The 15822-nt window shown below is 39.9% G+C and overlaps 2 protein-coding genes across 2 annotated transcripts in view; both read left to right on the forward strand.

Moving 5' to 3' along the window:
- LOC142354240 (integrin beta-3-like) overlaps window positions 1–15822 on the forward strand; it is a 402746-nt gene that overhangs the window by 101306 nt on the left and 285618 nt on the right. The window lies entirely within an intron of this gene.
- The window catches only part of LOC142353904 (uncharacterized), a 57766-nt gene that overhangs the window by 26770 nt on the left and 15174 nt on the right, over window positions 1–15822 (forward strand). Inside the window, exon 4 of the mRNA XM_075406133.1 lies at window positions 10438–10589. Coding sequence (XP_075262248.1) covers window positions 10438–10589 — 152 coding nt within the window. The remainder of the gene's footprint in view (window positions 1–10437; window positions 10590–15822) is intronic.

Below are 15822 nucleotides of genomic sequence, written 5' to 3' on the forward strand. Positions count from 1 at the left end.
ACTTTCACAACCTCCGGCCTACAAAAAAATTATCCAATCACTATAATTTTTCCTCGTCGCTCGTTTATGTACCGTCTCGTCAGCGTCCTCATCGTCCTTTGCCTTTTCATTTCTTCGTGTTCCGTCTTTTTTCAAGAACGTTGCTCTCCCAAAACTTCGCTTTTCGTTTTCTCCGTCTATTTTTCCGGATATCGATGTAGTATGTTTTCATATATGATGAAGTATGTTGTGTCTGTGTTGCAGTATGTTGATTAAGCTAGTACGCTGGTTAGTTGCTTTGGTCTTGTTGCTTTTTAGGGTGTGACTTAAGTTTGTTCTAGAGTTACGGCTAGTTGGTTTCTGGACTTTTCCAATTTACTAATTTACTAGCACCCCTGTTGTAGTATATTAATCTTTGCTGCTGTATGTTTGCGCGTAACTGTATGATTGTTAGTTGGTTTGGTTTTTTGCCTTCTAGGGTGTGACTTAAGTTTATTCTGGAGTTACGGCTAGATTGTTTCTTCACTTTTCCAGCTTTCATAGACTACAAAAGCGCTGCATATTAATTAATATTTGCTGTAGTTTGTTTAATATTGTTGGTATGCTGGTCGGTTGTTTAGGTTTGATTAATGCTAGGGTGTGACTTAAGTTTGTTCTGGAGTTACGGCTAGTAATTTTCTTGCTCTTTTCATCCTTTTAGTATACTACTATTTGCCGTAATTTAGTTTGTTATTTTCATATGTTAAGCCTCATAATGACTTGTGCTAGTTTGTCTCTTGCAGTAGCATCTCTCCTTCTCCCTAGGGTGTGACTTAAGTTTGTTCTGGAGTTATGGCTAGTTTGTTTGGTTGAGTTTGTTGCTGTGGTCTGCTAGCATAGTGGTTCACGACCTCCCCGCTCGCTGCGTAATCGTCTCCCGCCCGTTTCGACCCGCCTTTCCGTTTCGTTGCGCGCTACTCGCTCAACGCCTCCGTTCTGCCAGTCTCGTTTCTTCGTGCGTCGCTCGTTCAGCGTTTCCGTCCCGTCCGTTGCGTCGCCCGTTTACTACCCGCGTTTTCGCCAGTTCCGTTCCGTTCCCTGTTGCGTTGCGCGCCGTTCGCCCGTCCTTCCCGCCCCGTCCACTTCGTTTCCCGTTTCGTCGTGCTTCGTCCACCCAGTCCTCTTTCCCCGGTTGCCGGTGTTCCTGTTTAGTCTCACGTTGCTTTCAAGCACGTTAGACGCACTCTAAAATTTCTTACTCACTTTCGCCGAGTAATTCATTACTCGGTAACTTCTTTTCTGCTCTTCGACGTCTTGATTATCAAGTCGTTGTCATTTGGGTTCGGTATAACCCTCATTCCACGTGTTTGGTTGAAAGTTACTCCACATTGATAAATTAGCCATTTCAATATTATGGTCGAACAGCAAGAAAAATTGAAAAAGCTCTTTAATGCAAGATCTAATCTAGAATCTGAGTTATGTAACACCCAAAAGGACATCACAGATGCCATAGATCGTCAAGACAGGAAAGTTAAAGTTGAACGCTTGGTTTCTAAGTTGAAGGATGTCTTCAGTAAACTGGTGCAGAAGAATGAAGAACTATTTGACTTAGCCAGTAAAGCGGAGAACCCAGATTCAATTTACCCTGTCTTTGAGCAATGGTTGGATGATAAAACCAAGAACAATGATAAATTCTTGCTTGCGGCTAGAAGCTATATTGACTCAGTTGCTGACCGAGACACCGTATGTGAGGGCGTTAATCCTCAAGGCCAATCTAAGAGAAGTTCACGCCGAACAACATCATCAATGTCTAGCCAGCGTAAACATGAATTTCTCATGGCAAAACTAAAACGCGAAGAGGCCGAGAAACAAGAACAAGCTGCCATGCGCCTCGCTAAACAAAAACACGAAATTGCCATGAGCAAAAAGGAGCTTGAAATACAAATGGAACAGATGGCACTTCAAGAATTGGAGGAAGACCACCGCCAGCGTGTTGCAGCAGCTAAATTAGATAAGGCTGACTTAATGGATAATCATTCATTGTTTAGTCACCACTCAAGTGAACTGAATTTGTTTAAAGATAGGGGATCAGATAGAAGTCAGGGACTTGTTCAGGATTGGGTAAATTCGTTTACCGCAGGTAATTCAAGTGAGTTAAACTTTTCTCGTCCTGGTTCAGCAACCGCCGACCCTCCTGTTAAAGATACTTCCCCTAGTAATCCTCCAGAAAACACAAGTAATGTTGCCGATAACTTACATCATCTTGAAATGCTTTCTCGGTACACACGGCCAGGAGTTGCAATTTTTGTTGCCCAGCAGGAAGCTTTGTATCGGGAATATCTCCAGGCTCAACTGCAGCAATCACTCATTGATCAAAGGGCACATAGTCCCTCAGGCAGTGGTGAAGTGAACCAAGTACCAGTCGACGTACAAAATGTTGCACTCCCACCACCTCAACCACCTATGCAACCTCCCCGGCCACCGACACCCGTTATGGCACCAACGAACTCCATCTTTGTACCTGATTTTTCAACAAACCCAAAAGTAAATCAGTTCTTGGGTCCAAAAAGCTCCAGTGTGCCTTGCCAATTACATATGTCAATGCCTCATGTTCAACAACAACAGAATCTAACTCAAAGTAACATTCCACACCAAACACAAGTCCCTATTGCCCATTCCCCACATAAGGTCCCTCCACCTTTAAACCCACTCGTGAACCCGCCTCCTGTGTTCCCATCTCAACATCTATTTATTCCTCAGCCTCCCGTGATTCCGTCGCCCCCTCCAGCGAGCACAGCAACATACTTACCCGTCCCCAACATTCCACAACAAAACATTGTCCGTTCACCTCAAGCCCGCCTGTTACCATGCCCTACCGCACCCAAACTTCCCCTTAACCGTAACTCCGATTTAAATTTGTGGCGTTTCCCTCAGAATATTCTCCCAAACGTAAACCAGGCGAAAAATAATGCAACCGTCTATAACAACGTTCAATCTAACCTACCCCCAAGCACAGCTAACCCCACCATCAGCCATCCCATCTTGCAAATGAGTGCACAACATAATCCAAAAAGCAACTACGCAGCTAACTGTAGCATCCCTGTTAACCCCTTTAGTACAACTACTAACATCGCGCCACCTTTCGTCACGCCGGTTATACATCCAACATACGGGCATACTGCTCCGATACCATTGTGTTGGGGTGGCCCACCGCATCCCACGCCTCCAGCGCCAGCATCTGAAAATGCAAGTTTGATTAAGGCATTCACTGACGCCTTATCTAGCAAGAGGAATGACCCACTACCCGAATGGAAGTTGTCACAATACAGTGGGGATCTTCTACAGTGGCACGAATGGTATGGTCAGTTTAAAAGCGCAATTGACTCTCAGTCCTTAACTGATGATGTAAAATTGACATACCTTAAGACCCTCGTAACAGGTAAAGCTAAAACAGCTATAGCTGAGTGCGCCTACTGCGGCGCAATGTACAAAGACGCACTGAGGACCTTAGAACGTAAATTTGGCCAACCACAGGCGGTTGTAAGTTCACATTTGGACAAACTCAACAGCTTTCCACCACTGAAGATGCACAATAGCGATAACATCATTAACTACTCGGGGTGCATTTCAAGTCTCGTCGGGGTATTTAAATCGCTGTCATATGATTCGGATTTAAAGAGTGCTGCGCTTCTCAACACTGTCGTACATAAGCTACCACCCAATATGAAGGAGTCATGGTCACTCTTCACGGTCAAAAAGCATTGGGTGAAACCTACTCTTCTTGATTTCAACGATTGGTTAAAAGAGAAGGCCGAAGCGCACGATTTAATGAAGAATACCGCAACTAAAGCAAGGACTGAGGATACCAACAACTCAGTAACAAGATCAAAAGTTGCTTCAAAGGCATTTGCTGCAAATACGCAACAGAAGAGTAACCCTAAGCCGCAACAGAGATCTCCGTCAACATCAATCTCTAGTTGCATTGTATGCAAAGGCAGCCACCGGTTGTGGGAATGCCGTGTCTTTAAGGAAAAGACCCCCACACAGAGAGCCAAGGTCGTGGCTGAGGCAAAGCTCTGTTTCTCTTGTTTGCGTGATAAACACATGTTTAGGCAATGCCCAAGTCCCCGTAAATGTAGGAAAGATGGTTGCAACAGCTCCCATAACACGCTACTTCATGGAGCTGAAAGGGTTTTTCCAGCTAAACCCTCAACAAACAACAACATCGATACTTCGAAGTCGAACGCAGGTACTAGTAGGCCATCAACTGGCCAACAGCAACCAAGCAAAACAACCACTTTGTCTTCCGTGACGGATGTCAAAGGCCTCCTTCAGGTCACGGAACTGAAAGTTACTAATTCTTCTGGTACTAGTACTACGGCGTTGGTTTTATGCGATACCGCTTGCTGTAACTCTTGGGTGTCCGATAGTCTCGCAGCTAGACTCGGTTTGCAGGGTACCGCATTAAAACTGACCGTCAAGGGTATAAACACGGAAGAACTCATAGACACAAAGGTGGTTCAATTGACTGTGACACCTCATAAAGACCAAGACTTCGAAGCATTCACTGTGCGTCCCTACGTGAGGGAAACATGAAACGTAGGTTCTGACATCATTGACGTCAAGTCCATGCAGGAAACTTACCCACATTTGGCAGTTCTAGATCCAGTAAGATATAGCTATGGAGGAATTGAGATGATACTTGGACAGGATGTCTACCATGCCATCCGCCCGTTAGAGTATTTTTCAGCCGACGAAAAGTGCTCACCGTTCGCTGTCCGCTTACCCATAGGTTGGGTTTTAAGTGGCCCACTCCCGTCAAGTTCAAGTTTAGCCTCCACGTGTTTCAAAGCCAATATTGAACAGGATTTTGAATTAGCTTGTCAGGTTAAATCTTGGTATGATATAGAATCGTACGGCGCGTTCAAGCAAGTTGACCCACGATCCGCAGCGGATGCTTGCGCGCAGGAAATACTTGAAACAACAACTTTCCATAACGGCCAAAGATACGATGTCGGTATGTTATGGGCTGATGACAAAATCCAGCTCCCAAATAACTACTTATCGGCACTGGTACAACTCAAGTCTCTCGAAAAGCGGCTCTCGAGAGATACATCATTGAAAGAAAATTATGCTAATACCATCCGTGAAGACTTGGGAAAAGGTTACTTGATTACAGTCCCTGATTCTCACAAGGTCGAGCAGCGGTCGGATAAAGAGTGGTACCTACCACATCATCCCGTAATCAATCCGAACAAACCGGGGAAAGTGCGTAGGGTATTAAATGGTGCAGCAAAGTTCCACGGTACTTCTTTGAATAAATCTTTGCTCACTGGCCCCGACCTGCTCCAAAACCTAATCCATGTACTACCTAGGTTCCGTCAACATCAATTTGCCGTGTCCGCAGATATCGAGGGTATGTTCCTCCAAGTGGGTGTCCCTGATTGGGAACAGCCATCACTGCGTTTTTTGTGGCGGGAGGACCCCACAACAAATGTTGTAGTGTATCAATACACGCGCCATATATTCGGGGCTAAAGACTCGCCCACATGCGCTAACTATGCACTGCAACGCACGGCCCGAGACAATGTTCTTCAGTACCCGGAAGCAACCAAAGCCGTCCTAGAAAACTTCTGCATGGACGATTACTTGGATTCGGTGGAGTCACCTGAGAGGGCTCTCAAAAGACTGAAGGAGTTGGTGCAACTTCTCCATCTAGGTGGGTTCAAGCTTACTAAGTTCGTAAGCAATGTACCAAATCTGGCTGATCGAATTGATGGGTCACCTCAGTCCACCGAACCAAAAGTAATTGCCTCATCTAAGGAGGAGTCTTCGCACGTGCTTGGGTTGAAATGGGATCACAACAATGATACTCTAGTTGTGAGTCGGGGTACCTCCAGTACAGTAAATAAGTCTTTAACACAACGCTTGGTATTGAGCCTAGTGTCTAAGGTGTTTGATCCCATCGGCCTAGTGGCACCATTTAGTGTTGGTGCCCGATTGTTACTAAAGGACATCTGGCGTGTTAGCGGGCAGCACTGGGATGAAGAATTACCAAAAGACACTGTTGAAAGGTTCCTCGAATGGAGTGTAGAACTACCCAAGCTTGCAGAAATCACTATACCGAGGAGCTAATTTTCGGGAAACTTTAAACACCTGGAACTACACATGTTTGGCGATAGTTCCCAAGAGGTCTTCAGCGCTGTTGCATTTCTCCGAGCTCGAGTAACTACTTCGAGTCGGCCCCAAACGGAGCTTGCGTTTGCCCTGGGTAAAGCTCGCGTAGCACCTATGAAGGTCATGACTGTTCCAAAGCTGGAATTACAGGCAGCGCTACTGGCCGCTCGATTGAAACAAGATATCTGTCGAGCTCTCACAGTAAAAGTCAACAGGGTTTTCATGTGGACCGACAGCACCACTGTCTTGCAATGGCTTAACTCTGCAACCAAGCACCCAATATTTATTGCAAACCGTGTTTGCGAAATCTTAGAACACACTAGCGTTGACGAATGGAACCACGTTGCCTCAAGCGATAATCCAGCAGATGCCGGTACTCGTGGTATGTCCGCTGAGGTTTTGCAATCAAGTAGCTGGGTGAGGGGTCCAGATTTCTTAAGAACCAAGGAATTCCCGTTCGAACCAAGCATCGAAGTAGTTAAAAACATCAAACTTGGTATAGTAACTAAGGAAACTGACGAAACCAATACATCATTGGCCGCATCCGTAACCAAGTCAACTAAGGAACCGCCCCCTCAACTAATTCCTTTCGATAAGTACAGTTCTTATCAGAAGTTGCTACGGATAACAGCGTACGCACTCCGCTTGTTACCTTCTCACGAATGTTACCGTAACGTCGATGGTAGCATCATAGACCCCACGGAGCTTGACGAAGCCGAGCGTCATCTCCAGTATCTTGTGCAAGGGGAGTCATTCAATGCAGTGAGAAAAGATCTTCTCGAAAACAAACCCCTTAAACGGAGTAGCCGTATTGCCCCGTTTTCTCCCTTTATTGGGCCAAACCGTCTAATCCGATCGGCAGGCCCCATCAAGCGGTTGGTCGAAGTTGACTTTGATGTAAAACATCCTATCGTTCTGGACGCACGCCATGCATTTGTAAAGTTGTTCCTCAGGCACACCCACGTTAAACATCATCATCAGGGTATTGATTACCTGCGCGCAAAAGTGCAAGAACGTTATACCATCCTTAAATTACGCTCCTCACTACGTTTCATTAATTCTAACTGCCTTACGTGCAGGAAGTTCCGCGCTGCCACTTTTCAACCCATCATGGCTGACCTCCCAGTAGAAAGACTCGCATACCAGTCTCCTCCCTTCACGAACACCGGGGTCGACTACTTCGGCCCGTTTTACGTTACTGTACGTAGGACTACCGAGAAGAGGTGGGGTTTCCTCTTCACATGCTTAACTACTCGTGCCGTTCATGTTGAAATCGTTCCGTCCATGGACGCCAGTTCGTGTGTAATGGGAGTGGAGCGGTTCGTCTCCCGTCGGGGTACACCAGCAATTATTTGGTCCGACAATGGCACTAACTTTTATGGCGCGGAAATAGAACTACGCGAGAACATCGAAAAGTGGAACACCATCAACATCGCTGTGCAACTTGCCCACAAAGGCATCAAGTGGAGGTTCAACCCGCCCAGTGCGCCACACCAGGGTGGCGTCTGGGAGAGGCTAGTACGTAGTTTCAAGCGCGTACTTTACACAATCCTTGGAACACGTCGCCTTACAGATGAGGTTCTAAATACCACTTTTTGTCTGGTCGAACATGCACTTAATTCACGTCCGCTAACGCCCGTAAGCGCCGACCCGTCCGACCTAGGCGCATTAACACCTAATCACTTTCTCCTCGGTAACCAAGCACGTAGTCTTCCTTCCATCATGGGCGTAGATGAGTTTGATCACCGTAAACGTTACTCCCGCGCGCAGTCCTACGCTAACGCTATTTGGTCTCGTTGGATCAAAGAATATGTACCGGCGCTGAACCGACGTTCCAAGTGGCAGACGCCTGCCGACCATCACCTTAAGACCGGTGACTTGGTTTGGGTAGTTGAAGAGACCAACCCGAGGGGTTACTACCCCACTGCTCGGATCACTGAACTCCGTTACGGTTCTGACAGCGTCGCACGCTCCGCCGTATTGCGCACGTCCTCCGGATCGCTCGTTCGCCCGCTTGTAAAATTAGTACCCATTCTCCCAGCATCTTCTTCTGGGCCGGAGGATGTTAGTAACTAAATAAATCTAAGCGAGAATATTAACCAATCAGAATCGAGTATTTAAATTACGTCTAGAATTGCGTCTAATATACATAAAAAGTTCCGGAAAAGTTCGTATAACCTAATTTTAAGTAAATAATACCATGATATGTATCGAATAAGGCGGTTTTAGGCTTAATATTTTTAGGTTCTCTAGACGATTGTTGATCGATTATGAACTGATTCTGACGTCAATGACATCAGACAAAAAACCAGTAAAAGAGCATCAAAAAAACCTTGCCGTCTAAACTCTCACTTGTTGCTATGTACGAACTATACTTAATACGTTGATTGTGAATACCTATTCGTTGCTTACTGTTGAATACCTTTCTGCTTTATATTTTTTTTGGAGATGACGAATTGAATCCTCGAACTACAGTTTTCGATTTACTGAGTTATACTCTTGGTCACTATTTCAACATTTTTTTATCAGTACTGGGCAACAGAATCTCCTCCCTGTGTAGCTTAGCAGAAATTCAGAAGACGACAATAACTTTTGTGCTTTCATATCCAAATTTTTGTGCGTTCAGAAGACGAATTGTGTGTTCATGTCCAAAATTTTGCGCGTGCTTCCGGACTAAGTAAATTTGCGTTGTGCGTTAATCTTAGTTGCGATATATCAACTTTCCGTGTCGGACCTCTACTTGGGAACGATGTAAACTCCGTCGATAAATGAAATGTTTCTGTTTAACTTGAAAAGTTTTGAGGTAGCGCAATTGGTAATTTCCAATAATTTAACATTGAAACGTTAACTAACTAGGAGTAGGCTAGGGACACTTTCATGGTTCAAAACCCTAGAATTGGGAAAGTTTTGAACCCGCAACCTCTCTGGCAAGAGCCGCCAACTTCTACTCTACATTGGCTGTGCTTTGATAGCTTTTTAATATACTTTTTTCATCAAAAGGGATAGATTTTAAAGTTTTTCGGATTCTCAATGAAATGCTATTTCTTTTTTCCTTCGCTTCTTGGCGAAACTGTTTTTTATCACCCCAGAGTTACAAGTTCAGAAAACAAAAACGTTTCTTTTTCTGCCTTCGAGAAGGTCTGGAAGAACAACACGCCTAGACCAAATGTTTCCACAAATATTGATTAGCCTCACTAACAATTTCTCAAAAAGAAACTGAATATCAATTGAATTTTGAGATGAGATGTGTACTGCGGGAAGTGAAAAACTTTTATTTTCAAAAAACAACTCACCAGAAAATGAACGCTGATAAGAAATTATCTATTGCAAAAACTTGTTTAAATTATTTTAAATTTTATCTTATAGTGTTTTGAGTCTAAATAGTTCATATGGACTTGGGTTTCACTAACATTTATATACATATTTCTAACAAAACGCCTCCAACAAAAAGTTCAGTTGAAACTAAAAAAAATTGCTGTCCAAAAAATACAATTCTCGCATCATCCCTTTCTATGTTTACTCCGTTGATTTGAAAGCAGCACGCAACCGTTTATCTTTTTTGTCAACTAAAAACGCCAGAACACGCAGTTTTGTAGACCAGAAAACTCTAAATCAAAAAATTGACCAATGTCAGTGATTTTCAAGAAATGCTGATTGTGAGCGTGTTCGAGAAATACAGAACAGAACAGACAGAACAGCTGAAATACAATACTGCATAATTTTTTTCGGTGTTTCAAGCGTTGATTTCAATGTATTCTTGATTTCAAACATCAGCCGATTTTTAAAAATCGACAAATTTTATTGAAAATTTTGTAGATAGCATCTGTGTTAGGGTATCAAAATGTCTAACCGAGATCTTTGTATCATGTTTTGAGATAAATATTGAGATAAATGTCTAGTTGTTTTGATCAAACTTCGTCTTTCATTTTCAACATAGTACTAAGGAATTTAGTTTTACATAGATAAACATTGGTTCAATCTTATATCCTAAAAATGAATAATTGTTTCAAATTGCGTCATCCAATTGCAACTGTTGCTGTCACAGTTTCAATAGAATCCATTTGTGCTTTTGGTTAAGAATTTTATTCTTTTTTATCGTACAGGTGGGGAAACAGTTCTTTTCCTTTATTTCCAAAGCTTAACACGTTAATTCGGAAAAAATTCTCTCATTAGAGCTAAACACATTCCAGAAGAAGAGTTTCTGCGGGGAAAGTCTGCTATTGTTGGGTTTATTTTATTGCTAAGTTTTCATTAAAGAGAACCGGTCATTAAGGTTCAAAGATCTTCAATAATGTTGTTTAGTACCTAACCCACCCGACAGCATTGACATTGTGAATGGGGCGAACGACACCCTGATAAACGTGACCATCTCCCCCTCCTCTCTAGGGGGACAAGTGAGTGACTACAGGATGGAAGTGTTCTTCCCTGCCGATGCTACCACCGCATACGCAAATGTATGTATGTATTCACACATTAATGAAAGTGAAAAAGACATGGCTGGATGAACCCAAAACATCCTGCTGAAAAGCGGTTTATCCGAAGTAAATTCTTTTGTTTTGATAAAAATTGCACTAAAATCAGATAATATGATAGTTGCCGAGCTGGAAAAGTTGAAAACAAATGACGATTTTCATCAAATTATTAAATATTAAATTTGCTAATTTTACTCCGGAAATGGTGCTAAACGAATGTGGAACAGCGTGTTTAACATTATCCACAGTTAGGTACAAAGAATAAGAAAAAACTAAATTTGATTAGAATAGATTATACTGGGAGTTCCAAACGATATACAAAATGCACGATGCATTGGTGCAATCAGCGCTTGAGAGAAATTCATATAAGCCGGAACCTGTCGATGAACAAATTGAAGCCTAATATGAAGAGCTATTTCAAAGGCCCCTAACATAATTGTTTTAAAAGTAATTGGTTTCTTTGTTTGCAATTACCCCTAAGTATATGTAAAAAAAATTTTGTTTCTGATACCGTTTTTTCATTATTAATTATGTTGATGAACAGCTATGCAAAAGAATTGTAAATCTTACGCACACACGTTGCCAAAGTTTTCAATATTGTGTGTTGTCAATTTAACTATAATTTAAGTTCAGTTTTTCTAACCTCTAGGCAAACAATTATTTTTGTTTAATATTGGTTAATCGCATTTATCAACAAATAGTGTTATGAGTCTTACTGATAATCCTCAAAGCACCTTATTTAGTGCATAGAGAGGAAATTTCTGTGCATTTAAAGCGTTTAGATATTCTTTGACTTCCGAAACGCTTTCGAACTTTCGGAGACCGTAAATAGATCATAGGATATATATTTTGCGAAAAGTTACTTTCTTATGTTTAGTTATATTCGCAGTGGTGATTACTGAAACTCCAGATTGTAGAATTGTTTGAACATATGTTTCGTACAAGAGAGAAAAATGTTGAAAGTCAGAAAAAAATTCGCAACTGAAGGAGTAATTTATTTGGCGTTTCAACTTCTTTGTTTTTTCTTCTATATGTCCTGTAAAGAAAACTTTTGTGAACAAAAAACATCCATTTCTTCATCGCTCCTGTATTTATTTTTGAAGGGTTTTGCTCATTTACTGAAGTTTGAGATTGCCTGGATATAATTTTAAAGAATTTACCTTTGTCTTGACCTCTCTGCTCACTGTGTTCTGTTCCATTCAATTGCAAAGTTTTTGGCAATTTTGATTTGCTTTCTTAATTTTAGAGAGCAATAAATTGACGTATCATCAGCAAACTTGATTGTTTTGACCATTTTTACACACAGGCGGAAAATCATTTTTGAAAATCGAAAGAAAATCGCTCCCTTTACTGACCCGTGAGGAACACCGCATTCAAGGGTTTATTTGCGAATGAATTTTTCCCTGGCAAAGCAACTGTGTTCGTTCAGTTAAATATGAATTGAGAAGGCCGAAAATAGACAAAAATTTCTGATATTTCTAGTTTCCGACAGTATCAAAGGTTTCAATGAGATCCAGAACAAAACATGATGACCCATTTTTGTTTATGTTATGTGGCATCTTTTATACTAATTGAGATGTTGCATCAATAATGCTTTTAGTACTTTGTTTACATCTGAATTCGCACCAATTTCAACTCCTTGTGTGTTGTGAATTTCACTACAATTTAATTTCAGTTTTTCTAACCTCTAGGCTAACAATTTTTTATGTTTCAAACTGATTTATCGCATTATTCAAAAAATAGTGATATGAGTTTTGCTTAATAATCCTCAAAGCACTTTATTCATTGCATAGAGGGGAAATTTCTGAGCATTTAAAGCGTGTAGATATTCTTTGACTTCCAAAACGCTTGCAAACATTCGGAGACCGTAAATAGATCTTAAGATATATAATTTGCGAACAGTTAATTTTTTAAGTTTAGTTATATTTGAAGTGGTGTTTACTAAGACTACAGATTCTAGAAATGTTTGATCATATGTTTCGTACAAGAAAAAAAAGTGTTGAAAGTTAGAACGAAATTTTCAACTGAAGGAGCAATTTGTTAGGCGTTTCAACTCTTTTCTTTTTTCTTCTATAAGTCCTGTAAAGAAAATTTTTTTAAAAAAACATTCATTTTTTCATCGTTCCTGAATTTATTATAGAAGGGCTTAGCGCATTTGCTGAAATTTGAGGTTGCCTTGATATATATTCAAAGAATTTACCTGTATTTTGACTTCTCTGCTCACTGTGTTCTGTTCCATTCAATTGCAAAATTTATGGCAATTTTGATTTGCTTTCTTAATTTTAGAGAGCAATAAATTGACGTATCATCAGCAAACTTGATTGTTTTGATCATTTTTACACACAGGCGGAAAATCATTTTTGAAAATCGAAAGAAAATCGCTCCCTTTACTGACCCGTTAGGAACACCGCATTCAAGGGTTTATTTGCGAATGAATTTTTCCCTGGCAAAGCAACTGTGTTCGTTCAGTTAAATATGAATTGAGAAGGCCGAAAATAGACAAAAATTTCTGATATTTCTAGTTTCCGACAGTATCAAAGGTTTCAATGAGATCCAGAACAAAACATGATGACCCATTTTTGTTTATGTTATGTGGCATCTTTTATACTAATAGAGATATTGCATCAATAATGCTTTTAGTACTTTGTTTACATCTGAATTCGCACCAATTATCACTCCTTGTGTGTTGTGAATTTCACTACAATTTAATTTTAGTTTTTCTAACCTCTAGGCTAACAATTTTTTATGTTTCATACTGATTTATCGCATTATTCAAAAAATAGTGATATGAGTTTTGCTTAATAATCCTCAAAGCACTTTATTCATTGCATAGAGGGGAAATTTCTGAGCATTTAAAGCGTGTAGATATTCTTTGACTTCCAAAACGCTTGCGAACATTCAGAGACCGTAAATAGATCTTAAGATATATAATTTGCGAACAGTTAATTTTTTTAGGTTTAGTTATATTTGAAGTGGTGTTTACTAAGACTACAGATTGTAGAGTTGTTTGATCATATGTTTCGTACAAGAGAAAAAAGTGTTGAAAGTTAGAACGAAATTTTCAACCGAAGGAGCAATTTGTTAGGCGTTTCAACTCTTTTGTTTTTTCTTCTATAAGTCCTGTAAAGAAAATTTTTTGTAAAAAAAAACATTCATTTTTTCATCGTTCCTGAGTTTATTATAGAAGGGCTTAGCACATTTGCTGAAATTTGAGGTTGCCTTGATATATATTCAAAGAATTTACCTGTATTTTGACTTCTCTGCTCACTGTGTTCTGTTCTATTCAATTGCAAAATTTATGGCAATTTTGATTTGCTTTCTTACTTTTAGAGAGCAATAAACTGACGTACCATCGGCAAACATGATTGTTTTGATCATTTTAACATACAAGCGGAAGAGCATATATAAAAATCGAAAAAAAGTTGCTCCCATTACTGACCCGTGAGGAACATCGCATTCAAGGTTTTAGATTGTGAATGAATTTTTCCCAGGGAAGCAACTGTGTTCTTTCAGTTAAGTATGAATTCAGAACGCTGAAAAATAGACAAAAAACTCCTGATATATCCAGTTTTTGACAGTATCAATCGCTTCATTAAGATCCAGAACAAAACATGATGACACATTTTTGTTTATGTTATGTTGCATCTTTTATACTAATTAACTTATAGCATCAATAATGCTTTTAACATTAATGCTTTAATAATAGTACATTGTTTACATCTGAATCCGTACCAATTTTGACTTTTTGTGAATTGTCAATTTCGTTATAGCTTTGGTTCAGTTTTTCTAACCTCTAGGCTAGCAATTACTTATGTTTAATTTTGGTTCATTGCATTATTCAACAAATTTTGTGATGAGTCTTGCCTAATAATCCTCAAAGCACCTTATTTAGTGCATAGAGAGAAAGTTCCTTTGCATTTAAAGCTTTTAGATATTCTTTGATTTCCGAAACGTTTTGAATTTTCCGGAGTCCGTAAATAGTTTTTAGGTTACATATTTTGCGACCATTTACATTCTTAAGTTTAGTTTTATTCGCAGTGGTGTTTACTAAGACTCCAGATTGTAGAAATGTTTGATCATACGTTGCGTACAAGAGAGAAAATAGTTGAAAATCAGAAAGAAATTATCAACTGAAGGAGCAGTTTAAAAGACGTTTCAACTCCTTTTTTCCATCTATATGTCATGAAAAGAGAATTTTTCTTACAAAAATCATCCACTTCTTTATCGTTCCTGTATATATTATAGAAGAGTTTTGCACATTTACTGAAATTTGAGATTGCCTGGATATAATTTTAAAGAATTTACCTTTTTCTTGACTTCTCTGCTCACTGTGCTCTGTTCCGTTCAATTGTAAACTTTATGGTAAATTTGATTTGCTTTCTTTCTTTTAGAAAGCAATAAATTGGCGTATCATCGGCAAACAAAATTGTTTTGATCATTTGTTTACACAAGCGGAAGAACCTTTTAAAAAAATCGAAGGAAATGTGCTCCAATTACTGACCCTTGAGGAACACCGCATTCAAGGGTTGAGTTTCTGAAAGAATTTTTCCCAGGGAAAGCAACTGTGTCCTTTCAGTTAATTTGAAATCAGACAAAAAGTAGTCAAAAAATTCCTGATATCTCCATTTTTCGACAGTATCTAAGGTTGCAATGAGATCCAGAACAAAACATGAAGACATATTTTTGTTCATGTTATCTTTTATACTAATTGCGCTATTGCCTCAATAGTGCTTTTAGTACTTTCTTTACATCTGAATCTGTACCAACTTTCACTTCTAATTTCTTCATTGCTAAAAATGACACAGTGCGCTTGAAATTAATTTTTCAGAACTTTTCGAAGTATCGTGAAAAGACATACATTGGTCTGTGGTTGTAGGATTTCGTTTCGCAACGTTTTGGAAAAGGTAAATTCTTAGCCTCTTCATATATTTCAGAAAGAACATCAGACCAAAACAATCGTTGAAAATTTCATATGAGGTATCGGTGATCGCACAATTTACAGTTTTCAGTATTTAATTGCTGATTTTAAACAAACCAACAGATTGATCATTATTTCAACCTCATTCTGTTTTATAAAACTCAACTGGAGTTGAGTCCGAAAGTAAAACAAAATGCTAAACATTTTTCACATACTTGAAAAGAGTATTGTCTGTGCTGCTGCTCTGCCATCTTTGCTCAAGCCTAAGAAACCTGCAGTTCAATTCACGTAGACTGA

This window comes from Convolutriloba macropyga, chromosome 15 (genome assembly GCF_964194025.1).
Source record: "Convolutriloba macropyga chromosome 15, txConMacr16.3, whole genome shotgun sequence".
Classification (NCBI taxonomy): Eukaryota; Metazoa; Xenacoelomorpha; order Acoela; family Convolutidae; genus Convolutriloba; species Convolutriloba macropyga.